This window comes from Gekko japonicus, unplaced genomic scaffold (genome assembly GCF_001447785.1).
Source record: "Gekko japonicus isolate JY-2015 unplaced genomic scaffold, Gekko_japonicus_V1.1 scaffold420, whole genome shotgun sequence".
Classification (NCBI taxonomy): domain Eukaryota; kingdom Metazoa; phylum Chordata; class Lepidosauria; order Squamata; family Gekkonidae; genus Gekko; species Gekko japonicus.
In genome coordinates, this window is record NW_015159723.1 from 662,837 (window position 1) to 687,596 (window position 24,760).

At 45.2% G+C, this 24,760-nt stretch overlaps 1 protein-coding gene across 5 annotated transcripts in view; it reads right to left on the reverse strand.

The window, feature by feature from the left end:
• The window catches only part of GSE1 (Gse1 coiled-coil protein), a 486,799-nt gene that overhangs the window by 26,705 nt on the left and 435,334 nt on the right, over positions 1-24,760 (reverse strand). For all 5 annotated transcript variants that reach the window (XM_015422344.1, XM_015422274.1, XM_015422567.1 and 2 more), the window contains one exon: positions 8,415-8,614. In XM_015422344.1, the coding sequence (XP_015277830.1) occupies positions 8,415-8,614 (200 nt within the window). The remainder of the gene's footprint in view (positions 1-8,414; positions 8,615-24,760) is intronic.

A 24,760-nucleotide genomic window follows, 5' to 3' on the forward strand; every position in this document is an offset into this window, starting at 1 on the left:
TGTTTAAGACAGGATGCTGCACTAGGTAGACCTTCCATCCGATCCAGCAGGGCTTTTCTTTGGGTCCAGTGTGTGTATCTGGGGGGCCAGGTTCTATAATGTACTAGAAATAGGCATTTGATATTAAGAAGAAACTGTCCTGTATTTGGATGAGAGGAAGCTCTCCCTGACTTTCCCCCTGGAACAAAGGGACCTTGCCAGCCATTCCTGGACTAAGCCTGGCATTATCTGGGATGGCAGCTGCTTTCATGCAATGTTGGGTATCCTGGCAATAGCAGTGCATGTGTGAAGAGCAACAGAGGGCATTAGGAAGCTGGCACTGCCACTAGAGCAGAGCAGTCTGGTCTGTGACCAGTCATTCCCTAAAGTGGCCAGCCCAAGCATCAGCTGTGCAGGCAGCTGCTTCCCTTTTGCTGTCATTGGTATTCTGGCAAAACACAGGAAGAAAACAAGCGGGAGAGAAAACAGCATCTGGTTTGGGAATCTCATGATGGCCTTGACTCCCAGCATCTCCAGACTAAAGGCAACCTGCCTGGGCAAACACCAGTAGGTTGCAGAAGCCACCTTAAAACTAGAATTTGCTGCAGCATTTTCAGCCAACTTCCACAAATGTGGCAATACACCCACTCGATTCCATGTAGTAAGATAGTGGATAGCCCCAAGATGAACATCTTGAGGCCTCGTCCCAGGACCAAAGATTGAAAGGAGATTCTACACAGATGTATGGAGGAAAAACAGTGAAAATATGTTCATCAGCTGCCAGACGTCTATGCAGCTCAAATGAAGATGTCTAGTCCTTACTATTTCTTACATCAGTTCACTAAATATGTACACAATTTAATCTTCTCATTGTTTGACAGTTATACCAAGCTTACAATAAATAATACTGGCACAACTATTAAAGTAGGCCACGAATACACCACCTATATTGGTCTGATACTAGAGTTGTCTTGCACACACATTTTTGGTTGCAAACCCTACAGTAGAATGATTTCTACTGTGTGCCAGTGTTGTGCAGTGGTTAGATTGTCGGACTAGGATTTGGGAGACTCCAAGTTCAAATCCACACTGCCACATAAGCTTGCTGGGTGACCTTGGGCCAGTTGCACACATTTAGACTAACCTACCTTATAAGGTTGTTGTGGGTATAAAGCAGAGAAGAGAATGATGCAATCCACTTAGGGCCCCCTTGGTAGAAAGGTGGGGTATAAATGAAATAAATAAATAGGATTTCAACCCAGCTATAGTAATATGGACAACGAAAAATTCCTGCAGCTGATTCCAGTGGTCATTAGGCTACCTCAAGGGTCTTACATTCAAATACAGAGCAAAGACTACGGAAACAGTGTGGCTGAGCTGGGATTTGAATCAGTTCACCAAGCCTGAATACTACCCACTTCATCATATCCAATTTTACTCAGAGGCAAACAAACAAAGCTATGATCACTAGTCACATCAGAATAGGAAAGCAGGGCTCCATCTACTGTCTCACAGGCAGCGCTTCATTTCTAAAGACAAGAAAAACCTCAAGCCTGCTAGGAAATCAGCCTGGCATTTAAAGACAATCAAGCAACGACGGAACCCAGACTCCAAGAAGCCCCATCTACACTGCCTGTCTGCACCTTCTCTACTTCAAAATCTTGCTTATGCATAAGTGTACCTTAATTGCTCAACAAGGTATTACCAGACAAGAAGGGCAGTAAAACTGTCAACAGTAAGAAGCAGCTAGTTTAGCAACTGCCACCTGGGCACAAGAGCTTAATAATACAGCAAACTGAAGGGTACCCAGCCATCTAAATGCACATCAGCAGACACTCCCTTCCAAGACTGTACCTAGTAATAAAATATTAACCACCTAATGGGCCTGAATGGCTGACAAGGGCTTGTTTCATGTGCTTCTCCTTGCTTACATTTGGAAGGAAACCCCATTTGGTGAAACATTTCTCCCCAGAGGCACTACAAAGTTCCAGGTCTGGCTGCTGGATGTTGACCAGCTAGCCACATTCTGGCAATGCAAGATATTAAAAATCCAGTAGTGGAAGTTTTTTCTGAGCCCACAAGTCACTTTCATCTGTTTAATGCATAGTTTGCCTGGCAGGGAGCCAAGCGGTCCTTGAAAGCTCTCCCTGGCCCCTTTAAAAGGATAAAAACCTTCTAATGGCTTTGAGGGAGCAGCAGGAGGGAAGCTCTGCTCAACAGCACCCTGGATGTGTGCCGAGGTAGAAAAACAGCTTACAGATGTCAAAAGGAGTCAAATCAGAGCACAGACCTTTCCATCCTGCCATTCGATGCCTGTTCTCAAAGTATCTGCTCAACAGAATCGGGATCTTTCTTGGTGCAGTGAATGGAGTGTTGGGTTCATACACATGAGACTGAAGTTCAAATCTTAGCTGCAAATCTCATAGAACTTCAGGCATCTGAGTTCACCACACACATGCAATCTGGGTCTTGTACAGACTGGGGTTTCCCAAGGACCATTCGTCACTTTTAAAGCAAAGTTTCTGGTTTTCACAGGAAGAATACTTGTGTAACTTGTGTATCCTCAAAAGCATCTAGTGGAATCTTTTTAAATGCTGGGAAGAGGCTGCAGAGCCCTGTATGACTTTTATGATAATCATTTTTCAATACTCACACCTAGTCCAAATCGTTACAACCTTCTATGTCCCAATCCATGGCAAAAAAGTTACAGCTACCCATGCAACCTTCATGCTGGAAGCAGAATAAGCTATATATAAACATATCTGCATAATTAATTCCAGGGTAGAATAGGTCCAGCATGCTGCCAAATACTACTAAGGATACTTCTGAATATTTGTAACTTTCTGACCCAGTCTGTGCACCTGTCGGTGTCCATCCAAACACCATGGTAAAGAACCAAATCTTTCACTGAAAGACTTCAAACCTGACAATTCTGTCCCCATCCTTTGTATTTTTGAAACTGATTTGGCTACTGGGAGACCATCATGTATTAAGTGGATTGCTAGACAACAGTCAAGGATGATAAATTAATGCTCATGACTGGAATTATCTCCCCCTCCCTCCCCATCTTTTAGAAGGTGACACACTTCAGCCAATAGAAGGGACACTGAAATGGCGGCGATGAAGTTATACAGTTTGAATATGGACACACGCCCAGAGAACTACTAGTTTTCAAGCTGGCAGCTGAACTGGTGGCAACTTGGGCGGCTCCAGGGGTCCCCTCTTTTATTTTGGTAATGTGAGAAGGTTCAGCGGTTTTGCTGCCTATGGTAGTGGCCACTGGCATCCACTATGTGCTGCTTGTACATATTTATAAATACAAAATGTACAGACACGCTACTAGTCCCCAGCGTTCTCAACCAAAAGGAAGCAGACCATGAAATTCTAACTGTTCAGAGAAGTACAAAGAACTTTACAGTAACTTTACGTTACAAATTGCAATTTAGGGCCTGCATCCAAAGCTAGAGGAATCAGCTCTGTTTTGCATAAGCTGTCCTTTCTAAGATGTACCATCCATCATGGTGTCACCCCAGAATGACACCTTAAAACACACAGGCAGCAGATAAGGATTAAAGAGCTCCGTGCCAGGTGCCACAGGGAGAACTGCCTCTATCTGTCAAGTATATTTACTAAATACCACCACAACAAACACTCAGCAAGCAGCTGAGAGCTCCTCAAGACTTTCATAATCTCTTCAGAAGATACATCGGCCATAATTAATTCAAAGAGATGGGCCTGCTGATTGGAATTTTTAATGAGCAGGAACATCTGTTCGCTCTCAGAATGCTGCACGCGCCTGGAGCACCACACATCCGGCCCTTTTCCACAGCTAGTGAGCAAGCCCTGACCTTCTCTGGATGCATTGGGGGGGGGGGGGGGGAGGACAACAGAAGACAGTGACAATGAAACAAGAACAAAACAGTTGAGCTCACAGCAAAAGGGGACTGTGTTGAATGGTCCCCCTTGACTTCTGCATCAAGGAAACGAGGTCAGTGAAAGGGGCTTGCTGAAATGCAGGGACAGTGTCTCCCCTGGTCTGTAAAGGCTCGATTTGCATACGTACAAAGATCCTCGAGATGGGTGGCAAGCATGCTGCGTGCGGTCCACTTACGCCAAGCCTGGCTATAATGAGGAAGGAGAACAGCAGAAGGGAAGGCAGCCTCATGTTTTCTCCTGCCTTTAGATTTACTGGCTGCTTTGTTTCCAGAGCCATTAATCATCCTGGGAGGATACAGATGCCTATGGAGCCTGAAAAAGCACCGCAAATATAAATCCACTAGCCTTTTGATAGCGGCCATAAAATAAACAGGTTAGTCAAGCATTTCATTGGAGGCACACAGGAAGCAGAGCCAAACCCTTTACAGAAAGCAGCATCAGCAAAGAGCTGTGCTTCTAGGCAGCAGACACATGCCTTTGAAGAAAGACGATATGGAATAATACTTCAGCTTCTAACAACAAGGAGTGTGAAAAATGGGGGGACAGCAGGTCTGTCCTCTCTGCTGTATTTATGATGATGGTAGTGATGCAAGACTACCAATTTGTATGATCACATAGGTGAGGCGGCAGCATTCGTCATTAAAAAAAAAAATCTTTCCCAGTTCTATTTTAGCCTGATTGGGTTCTAATGGAGATTTCTTCTCAAGTCCCTGGAGTGCATCTGGACCACTGGCCCAAACTGGCACACAATATTTTTTTGTATGCCTAGAACTGGTCTGTGCAATACCTGCTCAAGAAAAGATGACAGCAGTTCTGGGTGGGCTGTGAAGCCAAACCGGCAATGTATTTGATATGCAGCAGTGGCTTGAAGTGTAGTGCAATGAAGAAAGGAAAGAGTACCATGAATTGGCTGGGGAGGGGCAGGGAGAAGTAAGGGAAGGGGAAGATCAGTCATTCTCTGATGATTAGTCTGCAATCTCTGCCAAGGAGACCACAGGACATGCCCTATTAGCTTTAAAACAGACAATTCTTCATTCCACTTGGCCTTTCAAGAGATTCCATATTATCCTTCAAAAACGCTAACCTCTGATAGATTGGCACCAGCAGCAAGCTGCCACTTTGATTTTAGCATTTCTGAGCTCCGAGCACCTCATCTCTTTTCCTCTATATGCCCCTCTCTTATTTGACCAAGTTGCTGCACTCTGTTCTCTCCATCCACCAAAAAAAGAATTAAGGTTGCAATTGAGGTTCTGTACTAGGATGGATAGGCCACATCATCTGTTGAGTCAGCCCTGGTTTCCCACTACTCAGATCGCTCCCTGGTGGCATTAGAGCTTCATTAGCTCTAAACAGTTGGAGCAGAAATATTACTGCCTTTTCTCAAGGGTTGTAGAATATTCCAGAGGCAGCAGAGCATTTTCTTCAAGCATGCTGGAGTTTGGCAGAGGTGAGTGGGACCAAATCCATCAAAAAGGGTGAAAGTAACTGTAGGCTGCAGGGAAGTCCAACTAGGTTCTGGATAGGTTCACCAAACTCATGTTCAAGAGTTAAACGGATTTATGTTTATAGGTGCTCCAGGAAAACCATCTCAGCAAACAGGAATCAGCAGGGGAATTTAAAAAGACCTGTTCCTACAAACAAAGGCCCAAAGTGAATCCCAAAGGGTGGAGAAATGGAGTTTAAAGTACTAGGAGGGGTGAGGCACAAGGAAAGTGGCCTTTCTCTTCTCCCGAGCAGTGAGCTTGGAAGCTTCCTGGCCTCCTACACAATAAGTTCTCATGCTCATGTGTAAGAGGCCAAGGAGCTACCAATTATACTGATCAGAAGAAGGAAAAAGCCTCTCTTCTTGTGCCTCTCCCCTCCTAGCACTTTAAAGCCCATTGCACTCACAGGACATGACCATAATTACAACTCTGCCTCTGTGCACCACGCAGAGATGCAGAGCAATAAGCCACACTTGGTTAAGCTGCCTTTTTTTTTTAAAGGTCATTTTAAAAAAAGGAGGAGGCCACAATGGACATGAACGTGACTTGCAGTATCACAGAGCAGGCTGGGGAAAACCTCCAGCAGGAGCAGAGCTTGGGGTTGTCCTGATGTGTGTGTTTTTCTCTGTTGGGGCATCAGCTGCACTTCTTCCAAGCATCAGGGGTCCTCCTTTCCCTTCCCCCTCCCTCCTTCCTCTTTGTGGTTTAATTAGTATTTCCAAGAGCTGAGATCCCGCTGGGAAGCCTGGGTAAAATACAAGGGGAGGATAACCACTAACAATGATTCTTAATTAGCAAATGCTTCCACTCCCTGCTGCCATCTGCATGTGAGTAAAGGGGGAAGAGTGAGAGAGAAATGCATGCAGCAAGTGCAGCCAGGCTGCTTGAGCAACAGCAGCAGTGGGCTGGAGAGGATGGCCTGTGTGCCACGATTATAGGGAACATTTGCCCTCTCTTGACACCTCTGAATGTGCTTGATTGATGTAGATGTGTTAGAGATACAACATGATGCTTCATACTCATAGATGTTAAGATATGCAGTCCTCATCCTGCATGATCAATAAGCTCTTGTGGCTTGAAGTAGGAAACAGAAAGCCTTTTGTACTGAAGTAAGGGCAATGCCCCAACTCAGGAGCTGTGGTGGCTCAAGTGGTTAAGACGCTGAACTGCAGGCTGTGGAAGGTCAGTAGTTCAGCAGTTCAAGACCCGGGTTGCCGCATGACGGAGTGAGCGCCCATCTCTAGTTCCAGCTCCTGCCAACCTAGCAGTTCGAAAGCAAGAAATTGCAAGTAGATAAATAGGTACCACTTCGGTGGGAAGGTAACAGCGTTCCGTGCACCTTGGTGTTTAGTCATGCCGGCCACATGACCACGGAAACGTCTCCAGACAGCTCTGGCTCTTCGGCTTTGAAACGGAGATGAGCACCGCAACCCTAGAGTCGGACTCGACTGGCTTTCGAGCAAGGGAACCTTTACCTTTTAAGGGCAATGCCCCAACTCATTCAGTCTGATGTGCATTTCCAAAGCTATTTGAGAAGCAGCAGCAGAGAACGTTGGGAGATTTGTGGCTGGAGCACTATGGAACCTCCACTGTTGTGATCCCATAGCACTGTACAGAGTTTGGTACCTTCTGCTGGATCTTGAGAGTCTCCTCATCTATTCCACTCTGAATATCTATCCTGCTCTCCCAATGTTCCATCACCCTCTAGCCTGATCAATAAACTATGCAGACGAAGGGCAGAGCTATGAAAATAGGCACAGATTTGATTCTCAGTGTCTTGAGTTCAACAGGAGTAGGGAGCAGGGATAGCACCACTCTCTTCCTTCACCACTCTATCCCCGAGTGCTCTTCTTTACTTTCTGCCATAGATGTGAATGTCATCCATTCCTATAGAGAAAGAAAACTTCCGCCTTTGCGGCTTCTGACGTAGTGAAAGCTGAATCTGCCCTCCGGCTCTGCCACTGGGTGGCCCAGCCCTAACAGCCAGGGATCTTCCATAGGGCACTGTGGTGTCTTCTGCATACACTGTGACCTCCATGGGGCCTGGCAGTATTCCCTCCACACATCTATCATAATTACAGTAACTTTGTTAACATACAAATGACAATCTGAAACTTCAGCCACTTATGCATGCTGTTCTGTTGACACAGCTTGCATTCACTGAGCAGGATCCAACCAGCTTTCCCACTGGTAAGAAATGGCTCTACTAGGAGACTTGCATAAAAGCCATGTTGGATGAGGGCTATAACAAGGAGTGGAATTGGGTAAGATTTAATGAGAAGGCTGACTGGATCCAACCCCTGAATTTGTGGAGACACTGTGCAGGCAGACACATCCTGCAGAATCCTGATCAACTGGGGCACAACTGTTGCACCCCAAGCAAGAGGCAAGGCTACCCATGCCCTTCCACATTGTGCTTTAGCTTGGCAAAGGCCTCCCCCCCCCATTTGGGGCATTGAAAGTAACAGGCCCTTTCCTATTTTAAGAAGAAGAAGAGATTGGATTTATACCCCGCCCTTCACTACCCAAAGGTGTCTCAGAGCGGTTTACAAACTCCTTTCCCTTCCCCTCCCCACAACAGACACCCTGTGAGGTGGGTGGGGCTGAGAGAGCTCTTGACACATACTGCTCTTTTTCAAGGACAGCTGTGCCAGAGCTTGTGACTGACCCAAGGTCACATCAGCAGGTGCAAGTGGAGGAGTGGGGGAATCAAACCCAGTTCTCCCAGATTAGAGTCCACGCACTTAACCACTACACCAAACTGGCTCTTAAAACAGCAGACAGTGTTCTATCTTGTCATCCAGAGTCAGAGAGAAAATATGTTTTTAATTAATAGATTACAGGTTGGATATATCTTATTTTGTTGGGGAAGGGGAACTTTCCTCAGTTTAACTCTCAATATCTGCCCCAGGCAGCCTATTCCCATACTTAGGTTTGCTTTTTTCCTTCTCCATATCTTCCTGAAGCCGGCGAGGAGACACACATACCAATGCAGGGTTGGGGTTTGTACATTACCTGCCGTCCTTCACTTCTCCAGACGCCATTCACAGTTTTGGTGGGTGCAATGGTGACCACGGGAGGCGTGCTCGGCACAGTGTGCCCTCCCGGTGGGACAATGAGAGGCCCCATTGGTCCTCGTTTGGGAGTGCTTGCAGGGGAGCTGTGGTTAGTGGCTGGTGAGGAGACTGGAGAAGACTCGCTGCTTATTGAAGAGCCTTAAAAGAGAATGAAAGAGAGAAATGAGCTGAGAAGTCTTTGTACAACTCCATATCAACAGCCTGACTCCCCCCCCCCACCACCATCAAAGCATATTCAGGGGTGACCTCTTCTCACTGCAGTTGTTAACTTGGCCAATCTTCTGACTCCAAACAATCTCTTTCCCAAACATTATTCAAAGGCACCAAAAAATTCCGAACCCTATGGAAGTGGAAGAGTTTCCCAAGTAAATTCCAGGTGGCTTGTGTCTGTTTCAGAGAAAGGACCACAAGCAACCGGGCACCTCTCTATAGTCCCCAGATCTAAGTTCCACTGAGAATCCCCTTCCCAAGGAAGATTTTGCACTGAATTTCAACTGGCACATATTAGGTCTGAACAAAAATATATTAAATTTCCCATCTGCTAATTTTGGGGACTAGTAGCAATCTAGGAGCTAAAAGTTTGTTTTGTTAAACATAGTCAAGCTCTAGAATAGCAGTAAGGGCATCACAGTTTTGAAGTGTTTGTGTTCAGATGTGGTGGGGCTTAACACACAAAAACTCAAAAGACTAACATACAGATGTGGATAGTCTCAGCCAGGGGTCATTTCCTGCAGGAGCCCACAGGAGCGGAGCTCCAGCAGTAAAGAGCCCAGGGGGGAGGCACATGCAACAAGCCCCACCCCCTGCTCCCAGCAACCCTCAGTCAGAGCAAGGAGCAGCCAGGTAAGCTGCAGAGGGCCCCTCCCCCGGCCCCAAACAGTCCAGTGGGCACCTTTAAGACCAACAAAGTTTAATTCTGAGTATAAGCCCAATAGCTAGCAATCCAAAACAGTCCAGTGGAGTCTGAGTGGTGGGTGTTGCCTTCTGACACACTTCCGGTGAGTTCAGGGGGTGTGGCATATGCAAATAAGTTATGCTAATGAGCTCCTGCACATCTTTTTCTACAAAATGACCCCTGTTCAGCTACTGAGAAACATTTTCCAAGTGGGAAAATCTTACTATACCTGGATCGAAAACAGTGGCAGAGCCACCAGAGGCCAGATAAAACTGCAGGTCTGGCTCAGTTGGCCATAGCTAAATTTTTACCATTCTTGAATTACAAGAAAACTTCTATTCTGTGATCAGACATAATGATACAACCAGTTGCTGCACACTTCTTCCACAATAAGCTTGCATTAAGCATGTAGAGTCCTACTCAAAAATTTCTAAAAACCGTCACGTTAGGGTTTCAGAAAGCAGCATTACAATGGGAGTGGTCTTGTGACAAATGAAATGGTCTGAACTCCCCTTCAAGTTACAAGAACAAATGCCAAAGTAGGAAGCGACCAAGGACAAAGGGAAACTGCAAGGCAGTTACTTTGCTAACAGGCCAATGGTATTGAAAGAAGTCAAGCCTGGATATTGCCCAATATAGATTTATCTCTCCACAGAAAACCCAGTGCATGATGATTAGAGGCAGCAATTGCGTTCTTTCAAGAAAAATTAGTAAAACCATCCAAAGCTGAGCCTGCAAAGTCTGCTGTGACTGAAGAACCATGCTTGGAGTGGACATTTGAGTAAACAGAACAACTCTCTCTTAACCCTTGGGCAAGGCTTTGCTGTAATTTGCATGATACATCTGTATTTTAAATTATACCCTCCCTAGGGATGCTGCTGATATTTGCAAGGGAAAAACAGAGCCACAGGAATGGAATTAAAAGTGCCGTGCATACAGAAAAGAGTGGCAGGAGCAGAAATATAAATAGGATGCTAACTAGGGCGTCCTTATGACAGTTTCCTTGCGGTCCTCAATGCAAACAGTTACCATGAAAAACCATCAAGAGAAGGGCATGTTTATGTGTGCACAAGCACTGGGCATTTAAATCAAATGACAGCCAGAGTGGAGTTTTTAAAAAAGCAATTTCCTGATGGTGAAACAGTGGCCATGAACTGACTACCTAACTGTTTTTGTCACATTTTTAATTGCGACCCTTCACCCATCTTCATCTTAACTTTTCAGGACACGCTAAGTTGCAGCCTCTAAAGCAGTGCTGAATCAGTTCAAGGGGAACACTGGACTACATGATGGTTGGATTTACTATGTCAAGGTCAAGTGATAATGGTTGAACAATGGTCAGGCATGGCACCACTAACTTTGATTGAGCTCAACCAGGAGTTTACAGAAGCTGCTATTTTTCAAGTTGCACAGAACTCTGCAACAGGCAAAAGGAGCATTTGTACAAAACTGTGGTGAGCATGAATATTCCTTCTAAGAATTCAAGCTTGGGTCAAAGTTACCAGCAGGAACCACTCACAATGAATAATAACAACACAAAACCCCACTGGTATACACAGTATTAAGCTCCCCCCCAAGACAGGCCCCTTCTCTTTAGGATTACAATCTGACTAGCTTGCCTTTTGCCCAAAGAAACAGCAACAAGAAACATAAAAATGGACATGCAGGAGAACATTTCACCCTTTTGTGCTCCAAATATTAATCTTCCCTGCAGTAATAGCTCTATGAAACTCAGAACACTGGTGATATCTTTAGACTATGAATGGGTTGAAGAAATGTGATCTTTCCAAGTCCACATCTTCATTGGGTTTTTGTTTTGTTTTTTGACAGATATCCTGGCCAAAAGGGAAGAAGAGGAGAATCAGGGAATGCATGGAAAACGACAAAGGAGGACAGCATACAGTGCCGTTAGCTACAATACCTTATTAATTATTTCTAGGTTATTGCACATTACTTTATTCTCAAGAGCAGCAGCACGGATGCTGCTCATGACAAAGGAAGCCACCGATATGGATTTGACACCCACTGAAGTCTATCTTGTCAGCACGAGGCCGACAACAATTAGCAGGCTTAATCCCCTCTGAGCTGGGAAGCCATTACTCACCACGCGAGAGCCTTATCAATCAATACCATCACAAAGAGCTGGGCAATTAATGAAGCTAAAGTCTTACTTCAGAACCCTTAATTCTTGCTGTGTGGCTTTAAAATGGGAGGGTTTGTGATCGTTATAATTAACTGGCGGTATTCAGCCAGGAGTTAGTCAATGAAACTAATCTGGCTTGGAGATGACAAGAGGCACAGTGTGACAGTGTCACCTTTGTTGTCTGACCTCCTGCTTCCCACTCAGTGATAGCAGATTAGCAGGCAAGGCTGACAGGCAAAGGTAATTAACAGCTGAGACCTTGACGAACTATGAGGGGGAGGGGGAGAAGAGAAAGGGCCCAGCTAGGTTCTGAACCCACTGAAGCTGACAAATCAGCAGATGAGGCTTCCAGGCTTTGCTTTGTGACTTCTTCAAGCTTTGCCTGTTGGAAAGGAATCCATTCCTTGATCAAAAAGGAAGGAGGCAATTCCAAGTTGACAGCTGAGACTGGGCTCAGGCACTGGGTGTGTGTGCCTGGCAGCCTAAATACTGTGAACAGCTCTAGTTCACCAAAAGGAATCATTTCTAAAATCTATTTTGTTGCTACAGACTAACACAGCTACCCAGCTAGTACTTCTAAAGAAAGATAGCAGGACTCCAGCCAGACAGGATGTCATGCCCATGCTATTTGACCTGAAACATCTTACAAAGTCCTGGATGCATAGGAGCTGACCAATCTAACTCCAGGTAGTTCTAGGAAAAGGAATTTTTGCTTTTCATAATGTACTAATTCAGTACTTCCGAAACTAGCAACCCACGTGACACATACAACCACCCCCCAATTTGTCTACATAGCAGATGTATTTCAGATAACGAACACCCACACACACCAAAGAGAACACCAAGTCATGTCTCTTTCAAGCATGCCCTCTTTTGAACTGAGTCATGAACCTTTCAGCAATATCCACTTTCATCAGCACCGTTCTTTGAGCAAATAGCAGTCAAGACCCCAAAACTCAGGAGACCAGAGCAGTTCCTATGCTAAAGCGAGTCCAAATTCTGGGAAGCCCAAAATACTTCCCTCTGCAAACTCTGAATCTCACCACAAACAAGGACAAATGTGTACTTTATAGTGGGGCCCACGAAAAGAAGAGGAGATTGGATTTATACCCGGCCCTTCACTACCTGAAGGAGTCTCAGAGTGGTTTACAATCCCCTTCCCTTCTCCCCACAACACAAACCCTGTGAGGTAGGTGGGGCTGAGAGAGCTCTGAGAGAACTGCTCTTTCCAGAACAGCTCTGAGAGAACTGTGACTGACCCAAGGTCACAACAGCAGCTGCATGTGAAGGAGTGGGAGATCATTGTCTGCACTTCTAATCACTACACCAAACTGGCTAATTTCTGATCATGAACAGTAGGATTAAAAACCTAATCTGGAGCCATATGTGCATTAAATGCAGCTGTTATACTGGTGCCCACTTTGTCTTTGAACCAGGTTTTTAAAGTACCATTTTACAGAAACTAACAGAGGCCAGCCCTGACCTGGATAGACTAGGCTACCCTGATCTCATCAGATCTCGGGAGGTAAGTAGGGTCCACCCTGGCTAGAATTTGGATGGGAGACCTCCAACAAATACCAGGGCTATGACACAGAGACAGGCAATGGCAACCCACCTCTGAACATCTCTTGCCTTGAAAACCCCACAGGCTGTGACTTGATGGCACTACCAACAGAGCCCAAAAGACAACTTGCTTGAAACAACTCTTATTATTTCACAACTCTAACAACATCAACTACACCATCTCAGGCTTATTCACTTGCTCATCTTCTGTTTTTGTTCAGTCGCACAGTCGAGTTCGACTCTTTGCGACCCCATGGACCAGATCACTCCAGGCCTTCCGGTCTTCCGCCGTCCTCTGAAGTTTGCTCAATTTCACATTCGTTGCATCAATGACACTGTCTAACCATCTCATCCTTTGCCGTCCCGGTCCTCTTTGACCTTCAATCTTTCCCAGCATCAGGGTCTTCTCCAGTGAGTGCTCCCTTCTCATTGGGTGGCCAAAGTCTTTGAGCTTCAGTTTCATAATCTGGCCTTCCAGGGAACAGTCAGGGTTGATTTCTTTTAGGATTGACTGGTTTGATGTTCTTGCAGTCCAAGGGACTCTCAAGAGTCTAACATTGTATATGCCATTAAATGCCAACGATGCCCTTCAGTTCTCTACACAGGGCAAACAGGTCAAACCCTACGCCAAAAAATAAATGGACACAAATCTGACATAAAGAATCATAAAACTGAGAAACCTAGAGAACAGGTCAACCTCTCAGGCCACTCAATGGGGGACCTGTTTTATTGCAAAGGAATTTCAGAAACAGACTGGAATGGGAGATTGCTGAATTACAAGTTATTACAACACTCAACGATACCACTCTAATGGCAGAAAGTGAAGAGGACCTAAAGAGCCTCTTGCTCAGAATAAAAGAGGAGAGCGCAAAAGTGGGCTTGAAGCTCAACATCAAAAAAACTAAGATCATGGCATCCGGCCCCATCACTCCTTGGCAAATAGAAGGGGAAGTCGTGGAAGTAGTGACAGACTTCACGTTCCTGGGATCCCAGATCACCACAGACTGTGACTGCAGCCATGAAATTAAAAGACGCCTGCTCCTTGGGAGGAAAGCGATGGCGAACCTAAACAGCATGATAAAAAGTAGAGACATCACCCTGCCAACAAAAGTCCACATGGTCAAAGCAATGGTATTCCCAGTAGTCATGTATGGCTGCGAGAGTTGGACTATAAGGAAGGCCAAGCGCCGAAGAATAGATTCTTTTGAACTATGGTGCTGGAGAAGACTCTTGAGAGTAATCAACCCTGACTGTTCCCTGGAAGGCCAGATAATGAAATTGAAGCTCAAATACTTTGGCCACCAAATGAGAAGGGAGCATTCACTGGAGAAGACCCTGATGCTGGGAAGGATTGAAGGTCAAAGAAGACGGGGACGGCAAAGGATGAGATGGTTAGACAGTGTCATCGATGCAACTAACATGAAATTGAGCCAACTTCAGAGGATGGTGGAAGACAGGAGGGCCTGGCGGGAGCTGGTCCATGGGGTCGCGAAGAGTCGGACTCGACTGTGCGACTGAATAACAACACCACTCAGGACAATGGAACCCCTAGGGCCTAACAGAGCTTTTGGGCTCTTATCTCACTACACGTGCTAAATCACTCAGTTCTCACTTATACCTAGAGTTAAAATTTGTTGGTCTTAAAGGTGCCACTGGACTCAAATTTAGTTTTCACATTTGTTATTAACTCTTTTATTATTTGTATGCTGCTATTTACAGATCCTTACCAATGGTGTTAGTCCAATCTTAGCTGTACTTATGCATCTTGACTCTAATTAGCCCTTCTTGGCAACTAACCCCCACCTGTATGTAACGCTTGAGGAAATCTGTTTCAGAGTATCTGAAGAAGTATGAATCTACACATGCTAAGTCTCTCAGTTCTTGCTTATGCCCATCATTGAACTTTGTTGGTCTTGGAGGTGCCACTGGACTCAAACTTAGTTCTCATGTCTGTTTCTTAACTCTTGTATACCAATTTGCTGCCATTTACAGGTTTACCAATCTTTAACCCAATCTCAGCTATAATCCAATCTAAGCTATATATCACCCAGTTATTTACTGCATCTAACTAGCCTTTCCAGGCAACTAACACCCCCCTACCCTCTCTCTATCTATATGTAAGACTTGAGGAAATCTGTTTCAATGTATCTGAAGAAGTAGGCATGCACATGAAAACTTATACCCAGAATTAAACTTTGTTGATTTTAAAGGAGCCATTGGATTTGATCTTTGTTCACAGCTCTAGTTATGGTTGAGGTGGAGAAAAAATACAGCCCTGAAGTTTTTGCCAAAGTTTTTCTTTTTTTTAAAGGCACAAAACCATGACATTTACCCCTCCACCCTTCCCCATCAATCTAATGGTGCTTTCACTGCTGAATACTGCATATTTATTCCATTCAAACGTGCATGCTTCTATCCTGCTGCTGTTTCTTGTTCTCAAATTAGCTTACTTTTAATTTAAAAAATAGCATTTAGGGATCTCTGTTTCCCCCCTCAAACAAATCATTCTCCCAGTTTACACAACCAGTAACCAGCAATCCACCCCCAACTCTACCCAGTATTCTCATTCTTCCTGGAGGCCAATTTCTTTTTTGTACTTTCCCTCCACCACCAATACCACCCCACCCACACAGACACACAAAAATCACTTTGAACGCTGCATCAAATCTTAGAGTTCCTAGAACTCAATTAACATCCATTTGATATCAATAAATATGTTAAGCAGCTTCCTGTTTCTGGAAGGTCCTGGCTCCCGGCTGGCGCACACACGCACACACACACACAAACACACAGGCACTCTTTTTCTGCAGCTTTGGCTGTATGGCTTTCTTTCCTTTTGAGATGAAAGAGAATGAAGCGGCAAGAGAAAGCCATTGTCACTCTAATCCCTGCTGGGCATGGCACCCCTGGTTAGCTCTTGTTTTCTTCCCACTCAAATTGAGTAACACCACTGACAAGGAGAGGCAACCCCCCCCCCCCAAGGCTCAAGCAGTTCTTCCTGCTCAACCTGGACCAGAAGGCTTCTTTAGCAAATCTGCAAGTGAATCTGGCACTTATGAGAATGAAGAATTAGCTGCATTAAGATAAAAGCAAGCAGATGTAGTACATACCATAATACCCTCCCCTCCTCGCACATGTAACTGTGGCCTGGACTATTTTCTCTGTCTCTGAAGACCAGCTATTTCCTCTCTTCTCCCCCACCCCACCTACTTGTAAAAAAACAAATTCCTTTGTTTGTGAACATATGAAGTTGTTTTATTCCTGAGACATTTTGTGGGCCAGTCTAGCCCAGAACTGAACCTGGGATCTTCTGCACATAAAGAACATTATCAGGGCAAATTATAATATTGCATCTACCCTTTACTTTCACTAAACAGTCATATTCAAAGAGCATATCAGAGATCAAAATGTGCTTCAACGGGTGTCAACAATTCCTAATAAGGTTTGAGCTACTGAGTCATCTCTTTCAAATTGGGGTAAGTAAGCTGTAAGTAACAGCTGCAGCAGACACTGGTGGGTGCCTTGATGTACTTCTTCACCCAAAGAGTGATTAACACATGGAACTCACTGTCAAAGGAGGTGGTGGTGGCGGCTACAAGGATGGACAGCTTCAAGAGGGAATTAGATAAACATATGGAGCAGAGGTCCATCAGTGGCCATTAGCCACAAGGTATAGATAGGAACGCTCAGTCTGGGGCAAGTGATGCACTGTATTCTTGGTGCTTTGGGGGGGGGGCAACAGTGGGAGGGCTTCTAATGTCCTGGCCCCACTGATGGACCCCCTGATGGCACCTGGTCTTTTTGGCCACTGTGTGACACAGAGTGTTGGACTGGATGGGCCATTGGCCTGATCCAACATTGGGTTCTCTTATATTCTTATATTCCACAGTCATCTTAGTACGCAAGAGAATGTGGCTGACGCATTCAGATCTCCATTCAGATCATGTTAGCTCTGGACGAAAACACTTGGAAAACTATCTCTGGATCTTTAATATGCGAGCAAGTCACAAATGGCTTAATTTAACCTACAATTTCACCACAGCTGGATGCACAAATCAACCTCACATAGTGACTATATGAACATCTCTCTTATATGAAGAATTCCACATTCCTTTTGTACTGGCTTATTTTATACTGCATTCTTGCCCCCTCCCCCGAGAGCTTCCCAATATTCATAATCTCATATTTAGGATCCTCAAGATGATCCATCTCCAGAAGCCAGACAGGCAGAGAACTCTGAAGATGCAAAAAGGATTTTTTTGCAATCAAATTATACAGCAGTTAAAGCTAAATCAACGGAGAAGAAAAACCCACCACAGCTTTTCATTATCAACCAAATTTTGCTGGGGCAGATATTTGTATATAGCTTGCAAAGGAAAATGACTGCATCTATGAGAAGAAACCGGAGCTGGAGAGAAGATTCAAGCATCAGGAAATCAATGTCAAAATACACTAATGTCGCTTTTGATGGGCTAAGCAGCAATCCGCGGGAGAGAAGAATGAGAAAGAAAAAACTCACAGTGGAGAAAATTGGGGAGGAGGGAGGATAGATGGAAGGGTGAGGCATCTTCTAATCTATAGCATTTCCCAAATTGATTTTCCCTTCACATGGAGGAGAAGGGGAGGCTGTTCCCATTATCCAGATTGGATACTTCGGTGATTAACGTCCTCTGCAGAAAGGACGGGCAATTTCCACCACAATAATACATTCTCTGCCTCTGTTCACTCTACCTTTCCTCTCTGTTCAGAACATTTTAGTGCCTTATTAGACTGGCCCGTTTTTCCTTAATTTATCTCAGCTCCTCAAAACGCTCCATGTCTTTTCTCTGCAACCTGCACCATTTTCCTGAACTGCCTGGAGCCAGATTGCAAACCTAGCCATGTGAGGCATCAATAAAAGAGTGCATTTCCCTTACTTTGGAGTAAACCCAGAGCTGAGGTTAAGAGGTCTTCCAAATTAGAAGGTTCAATTTCCAAGCAGGCTTAAGTCCTGACATCTTCCATGTGAACACACATGAAGCTGCCTTATATTGAATCAGACCCTTGGTCTGTCAAAATCAGTATTGTTTCCTCAGACTGGCAGTGGCTCTCCAGGGTCTCAGGCAGAGGTCTTTCACATCACCTACTGCCAGATCCTTTAACTGGATATGCCAGGGCTCGAACCTGGGACGTTCTGCATGCCAAGCAGATGCTCTAACACTGAGCCGCAGCCCCACACAAGAAATTTACTAACTGCTTTGAACTATTTTACCCTTATTTCCCTGTAAGACTGGCAGCAGCAACTGGCTTAGTAATTATTTTGTTTCTGGAAGTTTCTAAGTAGTTCCTTGGATTCTGAGCACAGCTATTCGCCTACCTTGGAATACAAACTGGCTCACCTGCATGCAAGCACCAACACTGACATGTAGCCAGCTTTAATTGACTAGCTCGTGTCTGCTCAGATTTAGATAATTACTATGCACAAAGAAACTTCTGTTTAAAGAAAGTACTTTCTGAACAGAACAAACATGGTGGAATAACAAAGCAGCTACCATGAACTGCTCTGTTGCCAAAACAGTTTCCAGAATTCATCACAGAAAGCAGCCAAGCTCATGGCGGATCCATGATGGGGTCAGGGAGCCATCTGCTTCCCGGTGGCCCTACTCACACAAGCTGTAGCATCAAATGAGGATGAAAAGGCCTTGTGTGTAACTGTTGGCATCACAGATGCAAGCTATGGTTCCTAGGAAATCAGTAAAAAACCACTCTTCTCCTTCCCTTCTGGTGTAAGCCAACTCTCAGCTACTGGATCTTCAGGAGGGCAAACCCTTGGGGTCTAGCAATCAAAACTCTAACTGGCAACAGCTTTTTTATTGGGCTGTAGGAGGGCCAAGCCCTAGTGCTCCACTGAAAGAGAAAGTGGTTCTAACCATCTCAAATAAGGCAGTTGTGAGACCTATTTTTAAGAAGCCCACCTTGGATCTTCAAAATTTAAACAATTATAGTCCTGTTACAAATATCCCCTTCTTGAGCAAAGTCCTCAACGGAGTGACAGCCATATAGCTCCAAACTTTCTGGGATGAAATGGACTATCTAGACCAATTTCAGTCTGGTATCTGACCCAGTTTTGGGATTAAGTTTTTCCTAGCTTCACAGACTGATGATCTGCGTCAAGAAAGACAGAGGGGGAGTAAGACCCTGTCAATTCTTCTGGACCTCTTGAACTATGACATTCAACGGAGCCAGCCAACTGAATGGATGCCAGGGACACCATGCTCTGGTCATTCTGTTCTTATCTTGATGGCTTGTTCCAGAAAGTGGTGACAGCCACTTGGTCCCATAGAACTGGGAAAACTAGGTCCCACCAAGATTTTCTTCTATCCCCATATATTCTTTAATATCTACATTCAAGCACTGGGCGAGTTGCCACTGATATGCAAAATAAGACCCAACTCTATCCCCCACCCCTTTCACCAAAGTCAGGTAGATCAGCAGATACCCTGAACCTTTGTCTATAACCGCTAACAGGTTGGAGGAGGGCCAATAAACTGAAATTCAATCCAAATCAGAGTAAGGAGGTTTTTTTGGTAACAAAGCCAGTTGAGGTGTACAGGATTTGCCTGTCCTTTTTGGGTTTGCACTCATGGAGTGAGCAGGTTTTCAGCTCTCTCTGTGTGTGTGTGCACGCACACACTTTTAAATATGGCGCTGCTGATAGAAATGCAAATCTCCTCTATAGTGCATGCCTTTTGCCAGCTTTAATTGTGGCACCTTATGTGATCCCTCTTTTAAAGGAATGCTTTCCCGCTGTTATGCATGCACTGATTATACATCCAAGTTGGACTTCTGGAATGTCCTCTACATGGGACCCTTTAAAAACTTTTCCAAGGCTACTGGGTACAAGTTACATGGACCTAAAAATCTCTCTTAGCCAGTTACTGGAAGGGCCAACTGCCTGCCTCTTAAGATCCTCACCCAAGTTCCTTTGTTGAAGTGAGGTGGATTAACACCAGAGGAAGGGCATTCTGTATCATGACACTGAGACTATGGAATATGAATATCCTCCCTATCCAGACCTTAACCCCCCCCCCATCTCAAGTCACAGCCAACATGGTGACTCCATGGGGTTTTCAAGGCAAGAGATGTTCAGAGGTTGTTTGCCATTTGCCTGCCTCTTGAGTCACAACCCTTGACTTCCTCAGTGGTCTCCCATCCAAGTACTGATCAGGGCCAGCCCTGCTTAGCTTCCAAGATCTGATGAGAATTGGGCTAGGTCCTTAGATAAAAGTCAGGTCACTCAGACTTCCTTGGCAGCAAATCTTAAGTCTTTCAGATGCTAGCTACTGCACCATATGATTTTTATTGAGACTGTTATCTGTTAAGGGTGTGCATTTGGATCTACTTGAAATGAATATATACCCAAAAACACCTTAACAGTATTTTCTGGGCATATTTTGGCTTCCCGACTGGGTTTTCTTTGGAAAACTGGGGTGAAATCCCAAGAAAATCCTGGATATATTCAGGAATTACTGGTAGATCTGAAAACAGCAAGAGGCATGAGCAGATTGCTCCCACCTCTCAGCTGTTTGTCAGGCTTCTGCAGTCCCTTTAAACTTTAAAAAGGCTGCAGAAGACAGCCCCCCGTTGCCTCAGCTTGGGACTAGCTGGCTTGCTTTTCCCACAGTCCGGGCTGCAAGAGAAGTCAGTCCAGGATCGACCTTGGCAGGGGCTGGCTCCTCTTGCAGCTCAGTTTAAACCAAGCTGCAAGAGAGGATCAGCTGGGGAGGCGGGAGCTGAGAGCTCCATGCCGCCACAGCTGGGACTGGTTCCTATTGCAGTTCGGTTTAAACCCAAGCTGCAGGAGTGAATCAGCTGGGGCAGCAGGAGCTGAGAGCTCTGAGCCACCTTGGCCGAGACTGGCTCCTCTTACAGCTTGGTTTAAAAGTCAGCCCAGGATCAGCTGGGACAGAGGGAGCTGGGAGTTTGCGTTGGTTTCTCTTGCAGCCCAGGATCAGCTGTGCCCACAGGAAGTAGACTGTTCCCCCATGGGCACAGCTTCTGGTGTGCAATTTTTTCCCCATTTTTTTCTTCTCAAGTCTGTTGGATCCCAAAAAATCAGGGCTTTCAAAAAAAATTCTAGAACCAAATACTGCACCAGTGTTGGGATCTGTTTTTTTTTTTGGGGAAACTCTTTTTTTCCCCTCACTTCAGTATACCTGAACCAAAAAAAAAAAAAGCTGGGGGGAATTGTACACTCCTAGTTTTGTTCTGCCCCTTTGATCCTATTAGCTTGTCAGTAGAAAGACAGTCTTTCTGCACAACAGTTCCAAGAGGCAGGTTGACTTACATCACGTTTTTCTACATGGCCCAGTGCAGCCATTTCTGAATCCCAGATCTGAATACCACACTGGTATTGGGATCCACGATTTTTTGGGAAATCCGATTTTTTTTTCAGTTCAATATACCTGAACTGAAAAAACCAGGGAAAAAATTGCACACCCCTGTTACCTGTTAATCTCAAACATTTTATTTGAAATCCTCCACTTTTATAATTATTTCACCTTGCTTTTTTTCCTCTGATTGTTGTTGGTTTTAAGTTGCTATAACTGTATTTTTGTGAGACAGTTTAAGAATATGTTATTGTACTGTGGTTATCACTTGTGGGTGCATTCTAGGTTAAGTGCTTTAACTCTACCTTTAATAGTTTTACTTCTGCTTTTTAGCATTTTCGATGGTGTTTCGCTGTTACCATATTATGCACTGACTGTTACAGTTGTTTAATTAACTTGTAAGGCGCTATGTTAATAGTGTGTGGGAGATAAAAATGTTCTAGATAGACACTTTTGCTTTTCCATGCAGTGCTACAGAAAGCCAGGGAACTTTCTCAGGCTTGAAGTGGCTCTCAAGAAAAGAAAGAGTTGGGACCAGAAGGGATGGCCATTCTTGATCCATTAGCATTGGGTACAGAGTATTTATTTAGAGATCTGTAACCACTTTTCTTACCAATGACATCAGTCTCCCTTCCTCTGTTTTATCCCCACAACAACCACCCTGTGAGGTAGATCAGGCTAAGAGAGAGTGACTGTCCCAAGCACCAAATAAGCTTTCATAGCAGATAAAGGTTTTGTATCTGGCTCTGCCAGACCCTAATCTGACACTCTACCCGCTACACCATGCTGACTCTATGTAGTTGTGTGTGTGTGTGTGTGTGTGTGTGTGTGTGTTACACCCTTGCTTTCTGTGCCAGTTCACCCATACAGATGCATCAGAAGAGGTAACAAGATATTTTTTTTAACCACTCTGTCAGCACAACAGTGTTGTTAATGAGAAAACACATAATTAAACTGTGTTAATAGTTTCAGATGATAGCCATGTTGGCCTGCAGTAGATTAGCTAGATTCGCGTCCAGTAGCACCTTGGAGACCAACAAGATTTCCGGGATATGAGCTTTGAGAATATCTGGAAAAAGGAGCTTTGGCTCTCAAAAGCTCATACCCTAAAAATCACGCTAAGGTTTACAGTGCTACCGGACGTGAATCTAGCTAAATTGTGTTAAAACAGCAAAGAGCCTTGTAGCATCTGAAAGACTAAGAGAAGAGAAGAAGAGAAATGATTGGATTTATACCCCGCCCTTCACTACTCAAAGGTGTCTCAGTGCGGCTTACAAACGCCTTCCCCTTCCCACAACAGACACCTGGTGAGGTAGATGGGGCTGAGAGAGCTCTTGACAGAAACTGCTCTTTTTCAAGAACAGCTCTTATCAGAACTACGGCTTGCCCGAGGTCATCCAGCCAGGTGCAAGTGGAGGAGTGGGGAATCAAACCTGGTTCTCCCAGATTAGAGTCTGCGCACTTAACCACTACACCAAACTGGTACTAACAAATTTATTTATTCTGGCAGAAAGTTCCCTAAGCAAGAGCCCGGTTTGTCAAATGCACTTAAAGCTGCATTAAAAAGGTAAAGGTTCCCTTGCTCGAAAGCCAGTCGAATCCGACTCTAGGGCTGCGGTGCTCATCTCCGTTTCAAAGCCGAAGAGCCAGCGCTGTCCGAAGACGTTTCCGTGGTCATGTGGCCGGCATGACTAAACACCAAGGCGCACGGAACGCTGTTACCTTCCCACCGAAGTGGTCCCTATTTATCTACTTGCAATTTCTTGCTTTCGAACTGCTAGGTTGGCAGGAGCTGGAACTAGAGACAGGAGCTCACCCTGTCTTGCGGCACCCGGGTCTTGAACCGCTGAACTACTGACCTTCCACAGCCTGCAGTTCAGCGTCTTAACCACTTGAGCCACCGCAGCTGCATTAAACACTCTTAAATTTGCACCCCAGAAATCCAGGCTGAGAGTCAAACAGTCCTCTCTAACATGGGGTTGCTTCTTTTCCGCCTCTTCCGTGAGCTGTTGGACAGCTTTTGCTGTCAGGGCTTACAGATGCAAGGCAGGCAATCATTTCAGTGAAAAGGGAATAAAGCCCAGGGCTTGGTATGCCTTGCTGTTCCTGTCTGCGCTAGCAAAAAGCCAGCTTTCCCCCATCCCACCCTCCTCCACTGCTACAACCAGGCCTCCCTCCGCTGCTCCACTAATTCCTACCTCCACCTCCTCCTGCTGGCTTCGAGGCGCCCGCCTTCAGCCGGGCTCCTGTTAAATAGCCCATTAAAGAGAAAAATATTCAGATGTGCATTTCACCATACTGGCACCCAGCAGCCGCTGACTTTGTTATTTAGTGGGGGAGCTTCGGATGGTGAAAGAACACATTTAGGAGCCTTAGGAAAAATAAAATTTCAATGAAGCATGGCAGCGGCGATGAGCCCTATTTGCAGGAGAAAAGGACGGATTCTTTCCTGCGCTCACTCTCACTCCAGACTTTCTCTCGGGGTACGGCAAATGATATGGCATTTGGATTACTCTGTCTGAATTGAATTTTTAAACTGCCCCCTCGAGACACAATGCTGAGGAAAGACATTAGCCCGTCAAGCGGCAGGGGGAGAACAAAATCTGACAGCTAAAAATAAAACGAGCGCTTTAGCGGAAAGAAGAGGGAGGGCGTCAGGGGTTGACTGTGGACAAGCAGGTCAGCCACAGGAGCCACTGGGCTATTACCCAGTAGACTCGGCACTTGCCAAATGACAAGCCCCAGGTCTGCTCTGCTCACCCTGCCCTCTTTCACCCAATACACATCAGGCACTTCCCAGCACTTAGCCAGGAACTGAGACCTTTAAACCTTTACCTTCTTCTAGCATTAAGCTGCAGAAGATTCTGCAGAAACTACACACAGCTCAATCCCTCCCCATCAGATAAAGAAGGCAGGCTTTGGAAAAAGTCCCTGCCAGTGGGTTCCCCAGCAATTTTCCCCTATGGGAGAATACAGGCACCATAAAGATAGGAGGGATTCGTGTTTTATCTAAGGGGGGACAAGCTTTTGTGTGTGAAGGGGGGTTAGAGGAAGTGGGCACAAACAGCACCACATCACAGGACAGGATATGAACGACGCCACCTTTTGGTGTGTGATTTTCTATAAAAGATGATAAGAAAAACTACCAGTCTGGACCCACCCTAAAATGGGGGACAGAGATAAGAGAACTTGAAAAGAAGGGGCCCACAGTACTTGATATCTAGGCCAGCCTCTCTCTCTTCCTCCGTTTATCAAGCCACTGCACTTTCATCCTATAAACCCACCCACAAGATCAACCTCTTGAGTAAAGCGGT